The sequence below is a fragment of the Anabrus simplex genome, chromosome 2, assembly GCF_040414725.1.
Source record: "Anabrus simplex isolate iqAnaSimp1 chromosome 2, ASM4041472v1, whole genome shotgun sequence".
NCBI classification, from domain to species: Eukaryota; Metazoa; Arthropoda; class Insecta; order Orthoptera; family Tettigoniidae; genus Anabrus; species Anabrus simplex.
In genome coordinates, this window is record NC_090266.1 from 981,133,733 (window position 1) to 981,155,456 (window position 21,724).

Below are 21,724 nucleotides of genomic sequence, written 5' to 3' on the forward strand. Positions count from 1 at the left end.
TATGCACCCCAGCGATGATATTGCATGCGATCGATTACCATCGGCATCGTTTCCTCGCTATGTGCACTAGCGATTTCTCTCGTCGACATTCGAAGGCGACGTCGGAGTCGATTAGTAATATCCGTCAACAGTTGTTCCGTAAAGAAAATTCGAAATGAAAGAGAGCATATTTTCGTAACAAAATGCGTAAATAACGTGTCCGATAACGGTTGTTAACTCGTTAAAATTAAGGCTGACTAAACGACCGCTTAATTTTGAGGCTAAATACTGCAATTAAGTAAGAATGGGATACACCTTGAGATATGGCAGAGTGCTTAATTGATGTCAGAGGTTGGTTTATATTTTGTCGCGTCTGGTTAAATTACGGAAAGGCTAATATGAAAATTTATAGCGAGAAAGGTATAGTTTCTCTACTGGCGCTTGAAGTGTTTTTTCATCATACGTATAGTACGGTTAAGTTAGGATACGTGACGCTGTTTGAATAAGAAAACTGAAACGTTTGCAACAAAATGCTATCGATCATCTTCGGTACGGTATACCGGTAGTTTTCTCACTTTGTGCATTTGCGAGCTCTCTCGTTGACATTCAAAGGCGATGTTGGAGTTTATTAGTAATACCCATTGACTGATGTTCTCTAAAGAAAATTCGAAATGAAAGTGAAAAACACGTTTTCGTAATAAATGCTTAAATAACGTGGCCGATAGCAGTTGTTACCTCGTTAAAAATAAAGACTGAACTAAACGATATCTTAATTTTAATGTTATATACGGAAATTAAGTAAGAATGTGATATACCTCAAGATATGGCAGAGTACATCACTGATTTCAGAGGATATTTCACATCTTCTCGCGTCTAGTTACGGCTATTTACATGTAAAATTTTCGCGAGGAGGTTATTTCTCTACATGCGTTTCAAATATGTTTTCATGATAGGATACATGTACGGTTAGGTTAGGTGACGCTGTTTGAAGAAGAAAGCTGAGGTGTTTGCCACAGTAATCTCTGTAGTGATACCGTATTCCTCCGAATCCAAGACTATTTTTTTCTCAGAATCTCATGCGAAAACTCAAGGGTTGTTGCATTCGCGGCCTGACAGTAAGTTAATGGATACCACTGGCAACTACCGCGGTAACCACGCTGCTTCTTTTCAGACAGGCATAGAACTCGTTGACAATAAACGACCGCCTCTTTACTACACATCGCTAGCCGCGACAACCGGTTGTACAGAGCCTGTGTGTTTCTCAAATCTGCAGAATAGCATCAAAGCATGCGACCCTTCGAATTCTTAGAAAAACCATGGCTACTCGGTGGCAGAGTCATAACGCGTCTATTGTACTTGACGTTTAGTAAAATTAAGGTTTATAGACAGCAGGAATATTTTCGTGATGGATAGTCGTGTTGTAAAGATACCGTACGTGGGAAAGGTATTGCCGGCAAATTTTCAACGGGTTCTAGTTGATATTATGATGCCAATTATAAGTTAATGTTTATTAAACACTCGGAAATGTAGAATAATTGTACAGCCGCAAGAAAATACGGCATAGGCCTAACTAAAGCCAATATTTGGCGTTATTGTGAAGACAAAGAGCTAAAAAATGCGTACTGTACAAAAAATGCATTCAGTGGTCCGCAACAAGGACGCTTTAAAGAAGTCGAAGATGAAATTGTGAGGTATGTGCACGAAAAAGCAAGGGCGGAATGGCCATACCGTGGCGCAATAAACTCGTTCGTTGACTTTCAACGTTCGCGATTAGGCCAATACATCGCTAGCCGCTGAATTTGGCCGAACCCGACAAGCGAGACGTGCGTGTAGCGGCAGCCGGTTATATCTGACGCTGCGTAAAAGTAACAGTTTTATAGACAGCAAGAATAATTTCCTGATGGATCGTTGTATTGTAGAGACGCATGGAATAGGTAATGCCGGAAAGTTTTCAACGAGTTCTCTTCGGTATTATGGTGCCAATATTTAGTTAATGGTCCTTAAACCCACGGAAATAAAGAATAATTGTGTAGCCACCAAAAATAAATACAGCGAGACGAAAGTCAATTTTTGGCGTCTAAAAATAGTCTAAAAATGCATAGGCCTACTGTACAACAAGGCGTTCATATGATTTTACAAACTTCTTTTTGAGCCTGATTTAAATTTTTTGAAGGGAAAAGTGGGGTTCATCTTGGATTCGGAGATATACGGTACTATATTTTTTTCAGAATGAAATTAAACATACACTTTCACGTAGTATCGGATTACGAAACAAACGAGTAAGCCGTAGTGTGGATATCATCCTCGGAAACGCAAGTTTTGACAAACTAATTGCCGTTTCATACCGATTTTAAAGTGCATGAAGGGTTTGCCGACTTTAATACAAAATTCGGATATAACGACAATCCGTTATAGCGAGTAAAATTTTCGCCGTTATGAATTCTCGCTATAACGGACTTCTACTGTATTTCGTTCCCACCCCAAGTAGTGGGGGTGGGCAGGCCGTTCAGCTAAACTGGTAGCTCTTAGGCCATAGTAATAGAAAATTGTAGAAGTTAGTTGTTTGGTGGGTATGTGTTGTACATACATATAATGAAACAACTGTTTTATTTTCATTGGTACAGAGGCGGCCGCAACCGACAGGACAGATCCCAAGGCAAGGCTGCAGAGCTGCCCCCAGAGCAGCACATCAAAAAACACCCTGTTTAGTGATCTTGGTACATTATACAGAGTATAAACATATGAAACAGGTAAATATTTACAAAGTACAAATAAACATGTTATCACTGAGTGCCATGACCTGAAGGAAAGCAAGTTGCAGAACAAGTTTATGTGTGCTGAATATAGGTCAGGTGAGTTCATTGCCTGCTTGGAAACATATGACACTCGTTACATAATGTTTTTCACAGTCCATTTCAAAATGGGGTTGTGAGATTAAATAATAAAGAAATACAGTTTACCGACACTAATTAAACACAGAATAAACTGAGCTGGAAATAAAATAAATAAAATAAAATAAAATAAAATAAAATAAATAAAATAACGCTCATGTCAGTGAGGTATACATAAGCAACAGAGAAACTACACAGCTCATCGTTACATTAAATAAATCTTGTTAGTGCCATATGTCTTCTGGCACAGTAAATACAAAGTGGTTATACCTTTGAGTAAAATTATTGCAGAATTAACACCAATTTTGTGGGCAAACTGAAAACAAGAAATAATAATAGTAATAAAAGTAATAAGAATTAATAATAATAACATTAATACAGTCATACTGAACCCATAATTCTACAATGAAAAATAATTCCAGATATTTATTTCAGCTACAAACAACTTTTTTGAGAGTAGCCATGTTTTTTTTTCAAGAGCCTCGCTATCTCGTGGGAACGAACTCACCGTGACAAGCGAGCCGCGAGCTCGTGAAATGCCAGGATACTTCGGTTGACCTCGAGTATTGAATAATTTATCAATTTCGAAAAATCCTTCATAACAAGAAACTTTGGCGACATGGTAAATCCAGGAATAAAGGATCTAAATTATTAATAAACCTAACGTGAAGATAGAATCCCAGGGTAAATATAAATGCAGTTAAGCCTGGAGGAAAGTTGGCATCCTACTCGCGGACTTGCGACACGTGCCGAGGTCATTTTCCTGAAGAAAGACCGCGAAATTACATGTCAGAAATAAATTCATTACACCCGTTGCAAGTATGGGAAAAATATGAAATGAACACCATGATGAATTATAAGTCTGTCCGAATTTATGGGATAAACTTCAAGAAAATTGGTCCAGTGGATGTGGAATTAGCAGACTGCACAACCGAGCTTCGTGGAGAGGGTGGCGTCCCCCCCAGAAGGTATATAAGAAACCCCCTCCACCTATTTTACACACACTGTCTCAAGTTCTGGACGGTGAAACCCACGTCGCTCGACTGCAAGAAAGTGCGGGGTTTAGTTCTCAAAATAACTTGGCATATATATTCGTGTCAATGGTTCAAGTAGAATATTAAATGGAAGGTGATAGAAATTTTTCTGAGCTTCCGCCGATGAAAACTGTGAAGGCTTAGATAATATGTTTAAAATATGTAGTTGAGTTTCTCTCCGTATTACAATTGTGTGTGTTTCATTTTTGTCAAAGGGAGTCTGGAGGCTAGCCAGTGAGGGCTGATTTTTTGTTATCTATTTGAAACACCTGGACAGCATTAGAGTTATGAAAGCAGAGTCCTGGGGAAACAGTGGCAGTCACAGGTTGAGAAGGGTCCTCGTCGCACGTTAAACGCAAAGAAAGTGCAGTATTTGTGGTGTTAATCGATACCAAGTGTAAAATCTGTGTAGTTTAAGTCAAATATATATATATAAGAAGATTATATCTATTGTAGCCATGAAAGGCTAAATAAGTGGGCAGCTGGCTAAATGTGGCCAAAATCTCCAGGATGTCTACGATTACAGGTCTGTGACTATATTTTCATTACTGTTGTAGTATAGAATTTGTTTGTCCCAATAAATTTTTCAATGTGTGTGTCAAATTAATATTTAATAATGATCAGGCGAATGTGTTACATTTCTGGTCGTCGTGTGAAACTCTTCAGGACAGTAAATTTCATGTCGAGAAACTATAAAATGCAAAGTTTAAATAATTTGTTAACATTCTTTGAGATAGTGTTCAAATTGAGTAAAGTTAGAAAAGTGACAACGATAATGTAGTCGTGGTGAATGCCTTAATTTCGAATATCGTATGAGTTCAGAAAATTTTTGTCGGAATAATAATAATAATAATATTTACAGTGGGATAAAATTTTCTATGTTAAAAGTGTATTTAACAGATATGTTCAGTAAGATTTGCGTTCGTCTCAAAATCCAGTGAAGTCTGATAAAGTTATGTTTTTTTCGTGGGAAGGTAATTTTGTGACATCATGTATGTCGGTGATATAGGAAATCACGGTGTGTTATTATATTCTTGAGGTCCAAAAGTTGTAGTAAAAATGAATGGAAAGGATTCGTATAAAGTTGTTCGTCACGGGAGTATTGAGGTGAATAGTTGTGGAACAGGAAGAAATTGAATGTGCCGGAATGATTCGTTGAGAGAATAGTTGTATGGATGTTGAAGGCAGAGGAAGCCTGTATTTAATGAGTAATGCCGCCGTGATAGGCGATGAAGATGAATTTTTGAGACAGGCTATATGTTGTTGATGGTGAAGAATTTTTGAGACAGGCTGTATATTAAATGTGATATTTCTGAGGCAGGCTGTAGTGAAATTCTGCTAACAATTGGGAACAGCTGACCGGGTGAAGGTTGGTTCGAAATGAGTACTTTGTGATGCACATTAAGATTTCAAGTCAAGATCTCCCAGTGGAAAACAATTCTGTAGAAGATTGTAGCTCTTGCCAGTTAAGTCCAAGTGATGATTTCTGTAAATTCAGCATAATGAATATTATAGTAGGTGACCTCAAGGGTAGAAGAGCATTCTGAATACACGGTTGTTGTTATTTGACTGTTATAACAAATTTCCATTCAGTAAATTTCATAAATTACGAGACGATAATTTATCATTAAATCGGAAACATTGTGGGATGAGATATTGGACGTTATTAGCGACAGTTTGGCTGTGTAGATTCATAGAATTTTGCTTCACTGGATAGTTTATGGATATGGATGTTTGGAATAGCGAGATGGTAGGCGAAGTTCGGGCCTCACCCTAGAATTAAAGTGTGGATTTTTGTGGTGGTGATGATTACTGTTTTGGCAATATTCACGTAATGTTAGACGTGGGCTGAAATTCATTATTATTTTTCTAAACTTCATTGCGTATGTCGAGATCGTGTTTGAGTTGTGGATTGTTTGCCACGCGTTATTTATTTTCAATTTCATGTTTTGTTGACAAGATAGGGACTTAGTTGCATTTCCCGACTTGCGTTCATTCAGTGGCAAGATTTGTTTCATTGTGTGCTATAGTTTCGACAAGGTTTCCAGCTAAAATATCAAAGAGTGTGTTTGAAGTTACGATTTCGCCTGACATTCTAGAGGAAGCGTAGACAAACCAGTTTCCGCTCAACAATAGATTTAGGATGTCGCACGTTATCATAGGTGTATACTGATGATAAGACGTCCCAGTTTACGCTCGATGATAGGTTTAGGAAGGTGTGTGTGTGTTTGTGTGTGTGTACATAGAGGTTAGTGTTAGGGTGTGTAGACATTATGTAGGCTCGACGATAGGTTTAGGTTGTCGTCTGTATATATTCAAGTCTTAGATTAGGTGTTTTGCGAAGTGACTTGAGCGATGTTAGTGTCTGCAGTAGTGTATGCAATGCGAAGAGTGTTAGCTAAGTAATACTGAGGCCATGTTTCGACAGCCCTTACCAGCTGGAAGGTGTTTACCTAAGATTATGGAATCACTAGCACCTGAACGTGAGGATTGTCCAATATTGGGTATTGAGCTAATGGTGATTGAGTATTTACTGTGGTTTGCCATACACATTTGAGTTCATTGAACTTAAGTATTTTATTTTAGTCATGGATTTAATTGTTTTGTCGTTCAGACGTCCGATTGCTTTGCTAGTGTGCGTGTCGACAGTTTATTTATGGGAGACTTGAGTTACAAATGCGGGTTCGATTCGTCAGCCGGGAATAGATTTTTTATTTAATTTTTGTCGTTCTTTCATTTTTTGTAATAGTTGATTGTGGTCGATCAATAACATTGTAGTTAGTTTGTTGGGACAAACAATAGTAGATGGATCTGTAATGGTAGCCGCTGTTGTGAAGGACAGAATTCCTAGATTGTTTTGGTATTTTGATTTGATTTTACCATGTGGACTTGTAATTTTATTAAACTTAACGTAACCGTTTATAACCTGAAAGTTGGTTTTATAAGAATATCTTTCAAGTGATTTACCACTTTTTATTTAACTTCAGTGTTTGGCATTTCTTCTAAATGCGTGATGAATAAGTGTTTCCTGCATTTCACAGTTTTGTTCCTTCAGAACGACTTAACGTAAGATCCTCTCGGATCGTATTGTTGTTGGTTTCTTCTGAACAGCTGTTTGGGTGATGCACGTTTCAGCATCGGGATTATTCTATAACTTAAGGGTGTCATGAGATGGCAATATATGGTGGAATTTTATTTTCAATTACGGATGCTGCTGTTAACTTGTAATGAACACCATGCTTTCCAGTAATATTTTGCAACCTATCCAAAGCAACTGATAGTCAATTTGGTTCGATTAAGGGTCCATTCGGCAGGTGTTCCCATATCCGACAGGGTATTTGACTGGTGGATAACCTTAGTTAAAAGTAAATCTGGAATTCTACTTGTTGAAGGTCAGATTTTCCATGGATCATGTGGATTAATTCTCAGTTATCGTTTGGATCAATAGGTGCCAAATTTTCAGATTTTCTTTTCATTTTTCTAGTTTTCGCTGTCCACTAATCTGTGATATTTCTGCTTTTCTCCGAAGAAAGTTCTTCGATACTGTAACTAATAAAACTAACACCATGCAATGTGACTGCATTTGAAACATTAAATAATTAAATTTGTTCTTGATCAATGATTTTATATAAATAAATGTTTGCATTTAATTCATTCAATAAAAGTTAGTAAGCACATATTTGCTCCTCATTCAAGTAGTTAGCCTCTCTTCTGAACCCCATCGTTTGGTTAAGATTGTGACCGAAATATTCCTGCTACGACCCCAAGATTTAAGAGTTCGATATTGCTCTACTGCAGCAGCTGTGGCCGACCAACGATGGAATGGTAAGTTAAAGGGTTCAATACTTTGATATTATGAAATGTTAAAGTCAAACTGTGCACTTAATAGCTATGATAAGGAGCGTGTCTTTGAATTGTTAAAAGTTATTTCCGTAAAGATAGGGTAAACCTCGGTAGTTTCATGATATGGTATTGTGATACGTTTCTAAATTCCTCTCAAAGTAATCCTTCATCCAAAAGTGTTTCTGGAAACTTCCCCTTAGGCTTTCTATTTTCACCCAGCGTGGGTCACAGAGAATTATTACCATGTAGGGGAAATTTTTTGTTGTCTTTTGTGCTATAAAATTCTTGCATTATTTTAATAACAGATTTCTACAAAGAGAAGAAAGGTATGTATGTATGTTTGGTCATCAGCCCTAAGGCTGGTTGGCTCCTCAACAGCTCCGCCATCAGCTGTCATAGATGGCCTAGGCATCGCTGAAGAGGCGTACTAGGGAAATGAGGAGTGAGGTAGTTTCCTGTTGCTTTCCTCACCAAGCCAGAAGTTGCTATTACATATCAGTCTGCCAAGCCCACTGAAATGCATGCATCACCCGACCCTATGAGCAACATTTTCACACCATTCATAGCAGGGACTGGCTGCATAATGAATGGCATTACTAGCATTGCTCATACCTCAGTCACTTTCATATTGTCAAAGCCAAGGATAAGACTGAGACAGGTCAATGAAAGTAACAAAATTGCTCTAGGCCATACCAGAAGACTTCGTGCACTGTAAACACTAGGTCCCCCAAGCAAAGGCAAAGTAGAAAGGTAAGAAGTTATAATTTAGTATACGGGTACATTCAACATTACTATATTTTTTGAACACATTTTAATATTATTGTGAACATTGGTTTGTATTTAATTTCCTTAGCTTTACAGATAGAAAATTTAGCATTTTGCGGGAAAATCTTAACTGGTATGGCGTTGATAAAGTGTACTTCGGATTTTTGCATATTTAATACCATAATTTTGCCATGTTTGACTCTTACATAAATAATGGTGTTACTATAATATGTTTTAAATATAATATCTATTTAAATGAACATATCACAAATTAACCAAGGTATCACAAACTTATCATACCCTTATTTTTCTTTTCCACGTTAGATGCCTCCAAAGTATTGCCAATACAAAAACTTGTTTAATTCAGTCAAGCTGGTAAAGGAGCAAAACTACTCCTTGTAAAAAACTTTGAACGAGTGTGAGGTGCCATGGTCCATTCTAAAATATTTTTTTAAACAGACAGAAGGTGAGGATGAAGCCAGGAACTGTGTCCTTAAACTAGGCAAACTGTTTGCTTTCTTGGGGAGATGGAACTAAGGATATATAAATGTGTTCTCTATACACAGGAACTGGGATTTCGTTTGATAGTTTTGCAAATACAAAAGTTTTCTATTGTGTATTTTGATTAACTCAAGGATACTGTGCCATCATGATGTTTGTGATGGGTGTTTGATTTAGTCGTAAACTCGCCCCCCCCCCCGCCCCCCCTGCAAATTGTATTTTCTGTTCATGTCTTTGTAATGGCTGTTAGATAAAATAAGGGATATCTTAATTTTATACAATAAATAACAGTGTTAATAGTATTTTAATAGACTTATTTAAGTATCATGAACTTACTAACGTACTATCACAGAATTACCAAGGATATCACGAAATAACGAATGGCAGTTAGTTGTGATAACAGGCGCAAGTTGCATAGAATAGGTAAGTTAAAGTATTATTTCATCCACAAATATTAACAGCCAAAATGTCAGTCTAATGAAATACAACTTGCAAATTTGTAAATATTCACATGGTTTTATGGTATTTAAATAATTTCCCGATTATCACAAAATTACCAAGGTTTACCCTAAGTCGTGAGATAAATGTGTTTTATAATGATGCATATTAAAAGTAATAATGATGCTAATAACAAAGTTATGATAATAATATTGATAATGTAACATAAATAATAATAATAATAATAATAATAATAATAATAATAATAATAATAATAATAATAATAATAATAATAATAATAATAATAATGTCAATAGCAATGAGAATTATTTTAATAATAATATTCTACTGGGCAAGTTGGCCATGCGGTTAGAGGTGCGCAGCTGTGAGCTCGCATCTGGGAGATAGTGGTTTCGAATCCCACTGTCAGCAGCCCTGAAGATGGTTTTCTGTGGTTTCTCATTTTCACACCAGGCAAATGCTGGGGCTGTAAGGCCACGGCTGCTTCCTTCCCATTCCTAGTCCTTTCCTGTCCCATCATTGTTATAAGACCTATCTGTGTTGGTGCGACGTAAAGCAAATAGCAAATATATATATATATATATTTTTATTCTGGTAATAATTATTACAAAAAATGTAATTCATACAGTTCACCTTGTGTGATTAAGGTAGTAAATTTAAATGATATGGTTAACTAAAATGAATGTTTACAATTGTAGTTTGGATACGGATGTAAATTTAATGAGTGAATGAATGAATGAATGAATGAATGAATGAATGAATGAACATGAGTAGAGATGTAAAGGAACTGGTCATATCATTAAACACTGCGCAACTCCCAGTCAGGGAAACACCCCGTCATTAGGTAAACTCAGGGTGTAAATGTCCGGCTCTATGGTTAAATGGTTAGCATGCTGGGCTTTGGTCACAGGGGTCCCGGGTTTGATTCCCAGAGGGTCAAGAATTTTAACCATAACTGGTTAATTCTGCTGGCATGGGGGCTGGGTGTATTTGTCGTCTTCATCATCATTTCATCCTCATCACGACGTCCAGGTCGCCTGTAGGCGTCAATTTAAAAGACCTGCACCTGGCAAGCCTAACTTGTCCTCGGACACTCCAGGCACTAACAGCCATACGCCCATTTCCATTTCAGGGTCTAAATCTGCCTCCACAATCTGATAAGGTTTTTCAACTTATATTTTATTTTGTGTCTAGCACCCCGAAATCTCCTCTTTCTAGGCACACACTGCTTAATACTCTTAGACATGAACCTCATATTTTTTCCTCGTTACCCAGAACGTCATATATATTATTATCACTCAATAATATTCCATCCATTGCCTTGTTGGATTCAGGAGCTACCATGTCCTTTATTAACTTATCCTTTTTTCAATCACTTCAAAATATTTTTTGCCGGGCTGAGTGGCTCGGATGGTTCAGGCGCTGGCCTTCTGACCCCAACATGGCAGGTTCGATACTGGCTCAGTCCGGTGGTATTTGTAGGTGCTCAAATATGCAGCCTTGTGCTGGTAGATTTACTGGCACATAAAAGAACTCCTGCAGGACAAAATTCTGGCACCTCGGCATCTCCAAAAACCATAAAAAGTAGTTAGTGGGACGTAAAGGAATTATCATTATTATTATTATTATTATTATTATTATTATTATTATTATTATTATTATTATTATTAATAAAATATTTTTCCAAACATTAAGATTTCTCAACCTGTGGTTAATTGTACTTCTGCATCTAACAACTTACTCAATGTACTTGGTCAAGCTACTGTATATTCAATGTTAAAATTCAACATTTTTCTTGGCAATATTATTTTCATGTGACTGAAAATTTATCATGCCCTGTAATTCTTGGATATGACTTTAATCTTCACACTGGTCTAATACTTGAATCTCTTAATTCTTCTGTTCATATTCACTTTTCTGATACCCATATACCATTAGTGAACAATTAAGATTTTCCATCTCAACATTTTTCCAAATTTTCTCAACATCACATTTACTGTGCTAGTATCCACACAGATCAAATTGATAATCTACTATGAGAATTTTCAGATGTTATTACCTCCACACTGGGAACAGTCAAAAGCTTTAAAGCTCATATCGATCTTAATGATGCTACTCCAGTTCGTTTCCCACCGTACCATTTAAGTCATCCCAGGATGAACATTTCATACAAAAAAATTGAGAAAATGCTAGCTGATAAAACAATAATTCTTCTTCTTCTTATTCAAGTTATGCCTCACCCAGATTTATTGTTCATAAACCGGATGGGTCTTCTTGTTTTGCTGTCGATAAGAGAAATCTTAATTCTGAAATACTTTATGATGACTATCCAGTGCCTAAGTTAAAAAAACTGCATTTCACTAATGCAGAATACAGCAGAGTCTCGCTCATCCGACCTTCGCTTATCCGACATTCCGTGTTATCCGACACTGTTAGATTTAATTTCAACTTTGGGTGGAGACTAAATTCAGGCACATCCGCTGTGGAGGGTGCGACCATGGGACAAGCACTGGTCTGAACGCTGGCGGTAGGAGTGGGTTTTTCTCAAGGACAGGTGCAGTGAGTCTTCAGTCATTGTAGTATTGGTTGGGTGCGGATGTTATAGTTTTCATATCCTCTGTGAGTATGGCGAGTAAATGGAAGAAAGTGATTGTTTCTATAGAACACAAATTGAGTGCATTAAAGAGACTGGACAAAGGGGAAATTCTTCAAAATGTGGCTTCAGATTATGGTGTTGGATGTGTTACAGTGGGAGACTGGAAAAAACAGAGGGAAGAAATTGAAAAGTTGTGCTCTACCAGAGCAGAGAAAAATCAAAAAATGTCAGTTCGAAAAAGTAAGTGAAGCACTATTTCTTTGGTATCTCAACACCGGGAAAACGGCCTGCCAATATCTGGCAGCATTCTGCAGGAAAAGGCTGTGTATTTCCAGAGGGAGTTTAATGAAGGGAACCCTAATTTTCCTGCCAGTGCTGGGTGGCGTGATCGGTGGCAAAAACGGTACGTGTTCGGTAGCTTAATATCTGTGGAGAAAAGTTTCTTTTCGTAAGACATCTGGAATGTTTTCGTTTAATACTGCATGTACTGTACAATTGAATTGGTAAAAATAGAGCATCGTAAAGCAAGCCATTATTTTAGCCTTCCTGTTTGTTTCAGTTCATTTTCAAAGTTATTCTGTATTATCCGACATTTTCGGTGATCCGACGTACTCCAGGTCCCGTTTACGTCGGATAATCGAGACTCTACTGTACTTTTCAATCTTAGACTTAAATTCAGCATATCACCAGATTTCTCTGGATGATAGAAGCTATAAATATACAGCCTTTATTATTCCTACTGATTCATTCCAGTTTACCAATGAAATTTGGGATCACAAATATGCAGCATTTTGCTGATTCTGTTTTTTTGCTGACATAAAATGCAAATACTTATTTCCATATATGGATGATATTTTGGTGTATAGTCCTGATTTTTATACACATATTCGACATTTGCACAAGGTTCTCTCCCTTTTACGTTCCATTAATCTGATGGTAAATTGCTCAAAAATTTCCCTAGCTCAACTTCCATACCATTTTTGGGACATATTCTTTCTTCTGATGGTATTGCAGTTGATTCGTATTATGTCTCTGCTAGTGACTGCATTGTACCACCTAAAAATTTAAAACATTTAGGGACATTTTTGGGGATGGTTGGAAACTTATCCCTCATTTTTGCCAGATTCCAGTGCCACTTAAGCTAGTGAAATGTAAACAGATCAAATTTCATTGGGGAGAACATCAACAAAAAGCATTTTATTCTTTAAAATCTGTTTTGACTCAAGCTCCCATCCTACAAATTCCTGATTCTGCCCCTTGAAATTTCTACTGATGACTAGCTGATATTGCAATTGGTGGCATTTTAAATCAGAATAAGGATGGCAAGATTCTTCCAATTGCTTATTTCAGTCATTTGCTTTTGCCTATGGAACACAAGTACTCTACTTATGAAAGGGATGCATTAGCATTGATCCTAACAATAGAATTTTTTTTTTTTAATATTTAGACCATAAACAATTCTGGTACAAACTGATAACCAAGCTCTTTCTTGGTTAATAAATAATGTCCCCGGTATAGGTAGAACAGGTTACTCAGACTCTCACAATTGAGGTTTTACCTTAAATTTGTTTCTGAATATGAAAACTTTGTGGCCGATGCCGGGTGGATGGTTTCGGAGGGACGAAGGGTGCAGAAATAGGCTTTAAGCTCAGCAGAGTCTGTAGGATTAAAGACATCTTCACAAACCCCGCGCCAGCCATGGCCGCATTTAATGACATTAAATAATAATTCATGACCTTGTTTGCCCTATTTTAAATTATATTTGAAGACAAAAATAATAATAAATGATAATGAAATGTAACATTTGAGACCAGGAATGTTGATTTAAATTGTAAAGTTGAAGTAACACGGTCCTCTGGCTTGCATCCTGCGTTTTGTGAGGGTTGACAGCAGTAAGCGAACTAGTGTCTGCACGGAAGACTTGAATGAGTGCGGTGATACTGGTCCATAGTTGTACTCTTTGGTTGTAACCTTTCTTTGTGTTCGTGCTTCATGGTGATTTTCCTGTATGCTATTAAGCTTTGAAAGTAGTGTGTGTTAATTTACCGGTGCAATTGTGATTTGGAACTGCTTGTGGTGATAGTGATATCCTTGTGATTTATTTATCTGTGTTTATGAATAATAATAATAATAATAATAATAATAATAATAATAATAATAATAATAATAATAATAATAATAATAATAATAATAATAATAATGCTGTGCCCTACGGTTGAAACTGGTAAGTTGAGCTCACAGTGCTAAATGTTAAATGTCCGTTTACATTTTAGGGTGGTTAATTATTCCTGCTTTTGAAAATTAATTCTGTGGACGCTATTTTCAAGAGCAGACATCTTTCTTTTGACAGTCGATTAGAATTGAAAAGGCTAGGACCTCCGAAACCTGATTTAAATATTACACAGGTTCAGAATCCTTGCAAAAGTAAAGCTGGCTACACCAGAAAATTAAATCCTACATTGTACAAGCATGCAGACTGGCTGTGTGGATGTGAGGTAAGAAATGCGTTCTTCAGCTACACGGGTTTGGTTATAAGAATTCTCGCGATCTCGCATGGTCAATAACTGGTGCCAGTTAGACAGTGCATATAGAATGAAAATTAAACAGTTCAATAAGGACGTATCGTAAAACCATTACATACTTGGTAAACTGACTGACTGCATTAAGGTTTGTGGAAAATCTGAGTTTGCATTGCGAAGACACATGAAAACAATACATCCAATAATACTGGAATTTTTTGTGGTTTGGGTGATTAATGGTTGTGCTAGACTCTACTTTTAAGGGGCACGTTGGAAAAAACTAACAGTCATGTTTTTCTGGGACTATCTACAACTACACAGAACAAGTTTTTAAACTCAATCTATACTGCACGCCTTCAGTTCATATGTGACAAAATTTCTCTGAGACAACCAGAACAACCATTACAGTCATCCAAAATCTTTACTCAGCTTATTTTTGGAGACAAAAACAGTTCTTACGCATCCTGCCCTAAAATTCAATCTAGTTGCAGATTTTTTCGGGACACACTTCTAAACGAACTCATCTAGTATGGCTGTCCGCTTGGAAGATTTGGAGAAAAACTTGCAAAATCCTTCTAAATTACTATTTTTTAAAACCTTTCACTTTCTTGCATACCGCTCGACAATCAAGTTCAATTGATGGGTGTAACAATGAACAAAGTGCGTATTTTTGTATACAGCCTTGATTCTTGTCTGTGCACCTGTATGTTGCCCGTTTATCACATTCCAACCATCATAGCTCTGAACTATTACTTTTCCACGGGACTTATTTACCTCCAGTTTATCTAGTTCGGCAAATAAAGCTTGATTAATTCCGTATGTACGTAATTTTCACATCAGATCCTTGGTGATGGTATCCTTTAAATGTATCATCATTGCATATCCAAACGGCAGAAACAGCTAATAAGGGCAGCCTTAAGATCTCAATTTGATCTTCTCTTTTCTGTCAAAGTTGTCAAGAAAGAGGTGTGGGGAAAAAGTACTGTGACCGCCCCCCTGTGGTCCACCGGCACCACTAGATAGGAGACAACCTCTAGAGCCACATCTCACTTAGACTAATTGAGGAATGTGATAATAACACCATATCTTTTGTTTTGTTACTGCCAAACAGTACTCCTACTGCCGCCTTAAACATAGCCTTCTTCAAATCACTGATGGAAAGAAACAAACTTGTAGACCAGTTTCAAAAGATCCCTTTCCTGCACTCTAAAAAGAAATTCTTCAAAAGGTCGCAGCAAATGAGGTGGAGAATACAAAGAGTGCTTTCCGTGCAGTGGGACTTCATCCATTTGATCCGGAGAAAGTCCTCAAAACATTGCTGACAATGAAACCAAACAGAATATTAATGTTGAGGCTTGATCTTCAAGTTTTGAGGAGATGCTTTGAAGCATTCATTACAGAGGGAAGTGTACCTTAGATAATAGATGAAGATGTAAACTGAAAGTTCTTTCAAGGAAACTGATTCTAGGGTATAATTTAAAAGATGGGGAACCCCATGATGTTGAATCAATGACTAAAATTTTGGTTGAAAGTAGTGAATTTTCTGGGACAACAAGGAACATGAAGATATGGAAGAGGAAAGGGTATTATAAGGAAGGGCATTTTTCCATTCAATTACCCACACAAGAATGGGAAACAACAACTTCATAGGCAGTTTATTGGTGTCATAACAAGTGTTGGTGTCAAAGAAGTGGAAGTGTGATTTCAAGGACCATACCAAGACAGTAAAACTATGTTTGCCTTCCTACAAATTCCAGATGATGGCAAACAAGCAAAAGACTAAGACCTACTGACTCCAAAGAAAAGACTGACTTGAAGGAAATAATCCTCTAACAATATTCTGGAAAGTTAACTTTGTTACCATGTGTTTTCAAGTGGAATTAAGAACTCCGTTAAACTCATACGTTGTAGTTTGATTACTGTTTTGATGTGAATTTTATTATCTACATTTACGTCCATAATATTGTGCATTTTGGGCTTTTAATGCAACAAATAACCCTCCGGCTCCTTGAGTGAACGGTCAGCACAGTGACCTTCAGTTCAGAGTGCCCCGGGTTCCATTCTCAGCTAGGCCAGGGATTTTAAGCATGTTTGGTTAATTCCCATTGCTCTGGTGCTGGGTGTTTGCATTTGTCTTAATACACATCTTCATTTACATAAAACGCACCACACTACAAACCACCACAGATGCAAGTAATAATGAATACATCCTTCACGTATGGCTGGCATCAAGAAAGGCATCCGGCCATAAAACTGGGTTTGATCTACAAACAGTCCTGACCCCAAGTAATTGGGAAAAGACCAGGAAGAAGAAAAATGCAAGAAATAATCATATTCTCTGCTCAAATATAACACTTAACATTTGAGATAACGCTACATTCAGCAAAATCAAGACACTATTGAGATAGAAATGAGTGTCCAAAACAACTCATCAGTGAAGTTGGATCAGCTGCTTTCAAAATATTGTTTTAAATTCTCATAAGACATATTACAATCATACAATATTTTCAAAATCACACATATCAAAACAAGATTTTCAATTATGGTAATTTATATATTTATATAACAAAATCCATCCAATACTACCCCACTTAACTATACTTCGAAGAGAATAACAGGAGAAATCTAAACTGGATGGGAAAATCACTAGGAGTATTGGGAAGTATTTTCTATCACAAAATGCAGAACAAAGTATCGAACAGAAATATGATACATAAATAAATACCAACAAAAACTAAGGAAATTGTGAACAAGGCATATTACACAACGTTTATAATGTATGCAACTACGACCTCACCAGTAACAAAGAAGAATGAAAATCAAATACAGGTAGTAGAAATGAAATTTCTCAGAAGTATGTTGCAAATGATGAGGAGATATGAAAATTAGGAGACGAAGGTGAGAGAGAGAAATGGAAACATCTGGAAACAATTAAAGTTGCAAAAGTTGAGTAATGAAACAGAGAAAAACAGACTCAGATAGTTTGGAAATATTAATCAAACAAAAGCCAGAGTTGAAAATGAAAGGTAAAAAGAGGTTGAGGAAACTGCAGATTACAATGGGTGGACCTGGTTAAGAACAGTATAGAGCAACAGGAATTGGACTGGAACATAGTGATGGATGAGGAAAAGTGGAAAGAGAGATTGAAATGGAGAAGAACGAAGTGGAAAGAGAGATTAAAATGGAGGAGAACGAAGTGAAAAGAGAAGAACTATATTTGCCACAATCAAATGGCATTTAAATAAGGGGAACAGATGGTGTTATGGTGCTGATGATGAATTCTGAACTGTGTTTTTGATTATCTTGTTCATGAACTACTGGATAATGAAAACCAAATTGTTTAATAGTAACAACAGGGATCTCCCATCCTACCAACTACTAGTAAGTTGTTGAAGATACAAAATTTCAGAAATATTCCATGTAAAAATTCATTTATATGCTACAGATCTAATGTACAAAGCTGCCATATTCAAACACCATGAAGTGTTACTGAACTGTTAGGAAACCTGCCATTTAAACTAACTGTACCTCTGAGACTAACTGATTTCCTTATTATTTATATACAATTACTGTATGTATTCCGGATATATATTGGTTTACGCATTTTTTAAATATACAAATATCAGTGCACAAAACAGCTGACAATGATCACTTGCATGACTACCAGAACCAAACACAACCAGCTCATTTAGAGCACATTGAACTTACGAGTACCATGACCTCTGGGTCTAGAAAAGTTGAAGAGGAAGTTCAGTATTTTATAAATTCATTTCATTATAACAAAATTAACATGTGATAGCATATCAGCAATAATATATCTTGCCTGTGGAAAGCAATGCAATGACACACCTACACAAAATCATTTCTGCTCCCATTTATTTGTAGAATTCTTTCATATCTATCAAGAAGTAAAGCCTATTCCGAATAACTATCAATATAATGCTCTAAATGGCTGCCATGTTGAGTGACTGAAACTTCAGTAATCTGTACTGCTAATACCAGAGGAAATTCAACACTTAAATTTTGGAATTCTTCTGTATACAATTACAGAAATATAAACACTTGGACACAAGTATCTCTCCCCCTAAATTTAAACACTCATCTTTGGTTAAAACTGGTAAAACTAGTACAAGCTTTGTCTTAAATTAATATGTGAAAAGTGATTAATACATCATTTAAGAAACAAATCATTTCTAACATTGCAACATTCAATTAAAAACATATTCTGAAGAAGGCTAACTTGCAAGTTTATATAATATCTAAAATAACTTCTACATGCCTGCATGTAGAACAACATAAATTATTCTTTTTTTTTTTTTGTACAACATCTTACTATACGTGTAGTTTCACTATCTGATAGATCAAATAGTTATTTTTCATGCAGTCAACAACCGAATAAAATTCCTGCACTACTAACTAAGAAGGAAATGCTGTAAACCAAAAGGAGAAATCTTCCATTTATAAATTATTTCCTACTTGTGCAGGTATTTTTTACAACAGCTTGGTATTCCAAACATTACAGGGTTGTACAAACTTCTTAACATCTAGAACTTTGCTACAAGAGTTGTATGACCACTCTAGGTCAAGGTAAATGATTTGTCTCTACATAATATTTGGATACTGAGGTGAATGAGCATGTTAAAGACAAGTTCCACGATAGGATTCGGAAGCCAGATGTGAGACATACAATCCCAGGCTACAACAACTTCTGTCTATTATGCTGAGTATGGATTTATCCAGGACGATTATACTTTTGCTCAATGTAAGTGCCAGGATAATATCTAGTTTCAAGTTCTGGAGTACATATCTCAATTGTACGTCCAAGTCAAAAAATTAACAAACTACAATAACTCATGGTACCCAACAGTTTCCCATCTAATAACCAAATCGTTCCCTTACCCTTACAATGAATCAACAAAGAAAATGAAATGCCAGGGCAAATGACTGGCTATTTCTATACAGCAGATTTCAAATAATGGAACATATTGTAACAATCACAATATAAATGTACCGGTAACAAGGATTAGATCAAAATAATCTACATCAAACACAAAAAGGCTAGTAATTTATAAAACAAAATAGCAAATTGTAATCATTGGAAAATAAATTGATAAAATACTTCATATACATAAAATCTAAACTTTTCTCCCCAATTTAATATTTACCATGTGTTTGGTGTTTTACTACTGTGTAAACAATAGACATATGTATATGCATAATAAACCAAGTTAACACTAGAACAGCAGAAGGGGTCAAAATGACACTCACCTTCAATTTTTATTTAATAATGTGTGCATTCTTTTATCATTTCTCTTCAAATATCTTGACTTTTCATAATTATTCATCCCATTTACAGTGATGTATCGCACTCAGCAAAATATTTACATTTTCATAGATTTTTGATATGACAACCTGGACAGCTGCAGGGGTTGTTTTGACACCTGTACAATTCCTTATTACAATGCAACAGTTCGCAATGTCGGACAACAGTGTGTTCCCAGCCTGGATTATTAGTATTGTCAGATGAGTGTTCCAGTCAGCGGGATTACTGTACTCATCTCATCATTTAGAAAGTGTACTTTTTACAGACATGTCTTGTTATGATCTTCTTTCTACTGACGAGGTGTCCCGTATGCTAGAAAATTCAGATGTTGAGTCTAAAAGTGAACTATCCAATTCAGATGCCGATTTCTTGCTTATGACAAGCAAAATTAGTGAGGGTGTAGATCATAATGAGGCAGAGGATGAATTATCTGCAGGAGAAATCGGAAGTGCTAATCTGCCTCCGAACTCGCCCCAAATGTCTGTCTCAGGTAAGTGTTTCATCAGTGAAGATGGTCGCCCAAGACGGAACCAACAGGGAGGTCTTGGATTTTTGAACTCTTCATCTAGAAGGTGGGGTGCCATGAATGTCCTGAAAGAGCGGGGTAGTCCTACCAAATATGCTTCCCGCAGAATTGATGACTCTGTCATTAGTCCCTTTTGTCTCTTCCTTGATGAATCGATGCTTCGTATAATGATACGACACACAGGATCGAATGCTCAGAAAGAACTCAAGAACATGGACTGAACCGAGGAGATGTGGTCGACCAAATGTCTCATAAATATACCACCAAGGCTGCATGCAGGAGGTGGCCAATGCATGTCTTTTACAATATCCTAGACCTGCCAGCTGTCAATGCTTGGATCATTTATAAGCAAGTAATGGGTAGGATTATAAAGCGGAAGAAGTTCATCCTCCCGCTGGCAAGTGAAATAACAACAACAACAAGATGAGGCTGTGTGACCGTGTCCATCTAAAAAAGCGGAAGAAGTGCCGAGTTGGTCTGTGTAATGGCAACAAATCTAGTGATCCCTGCAGCTGATGTCTCACAGCAGTGTGTGGAAAATGTGCATGAAAAGTAGAAGATGTTTGTGGAAAGTGTGTTTAGGGTGTTTTAATTTTCTTAAAATATTTCTGAAAATGTATAATTGTTACAACATGAATGGCTAACTAAGACAAGGTGTTCAATTGGTTAGTTTTGCAAAAACACCTTAGAGAAACAGATACATGATGCAGTTATTTGTGATTATTCATGTGTCCACGAGTAGTGTAAAAGGTTCACACACTAATGCCAGGTCTTCGTGTGTAATATAAATTTGTGGAAACAGTAGAGGAAAATAAATCTCTTATTGTGTACTATTTTGTATGTTTCCAAGCATTTCTAATGAAGTGTCAAAATGACCCCTTACTGCTGTTCTAGGAATGTGAGATTCTCAGCTGTTCTAGTGTTAAATAGCCTTTAAAAAAAAGGGAACATTCCAAGAAGGACTGGAGGCAAAAGCAACATGAACTCAAGAGAATTAATGGTATTAATCTGAGAGGGAAACTTCACTGGACAAGGATTGAAATGTTTCCTCCTCCCAATGTTATTTCAAAGACAGAAGCACTAAGAGAAATTACTACCAGCTCCTCCTCTCCAATTCACATTACCATACAGTATTTAGTTCATCTTCTGTGCAGAGAATAAATAAATCCTGTCAACTTCAAGTGGGTTTTGCTTCTTGCTTCTCTGATTCCCCATTCTTCTTTCCAAGAAAAAGTAGAGGGATCATACCAAGAAGACAGCCAATGGTAACACCAATCACACGACCCTA

The 21,724-nt window shown here is 36.6% G+C and overlaps 1 protein-coding gene across 3 annotated transcripts in view; it reads right to left on the bottom strand.

Annotated features, from left to right (window-relative positions):
- Nucleotides 1-16,270: 16,270 nt before the first annotated feature.
- Nucleotides 16,271-21,724, bottom strand: part of LOC136864599 (transmembrane protein 65) — a 392,659-nt gene continuing 387,205 nt past the window's right edge. For all 3 annotated transcript variants that reach the window (XM_067141817.2, XM_067141814.2, XM_067141818.2), the window contains one exon: nucleotides 16,271-21,721. In XM_067141817.2, coding sequence (XP_066997918.1) covers nucleotides 21,614-21,721 — 108 coding nt within the window. In that variant the 3' untranslated portion in view covers nucleotides 16,271-21,613. The remainder of the gene's footprint in view (nucleotides 21,722-21,724) is intronic.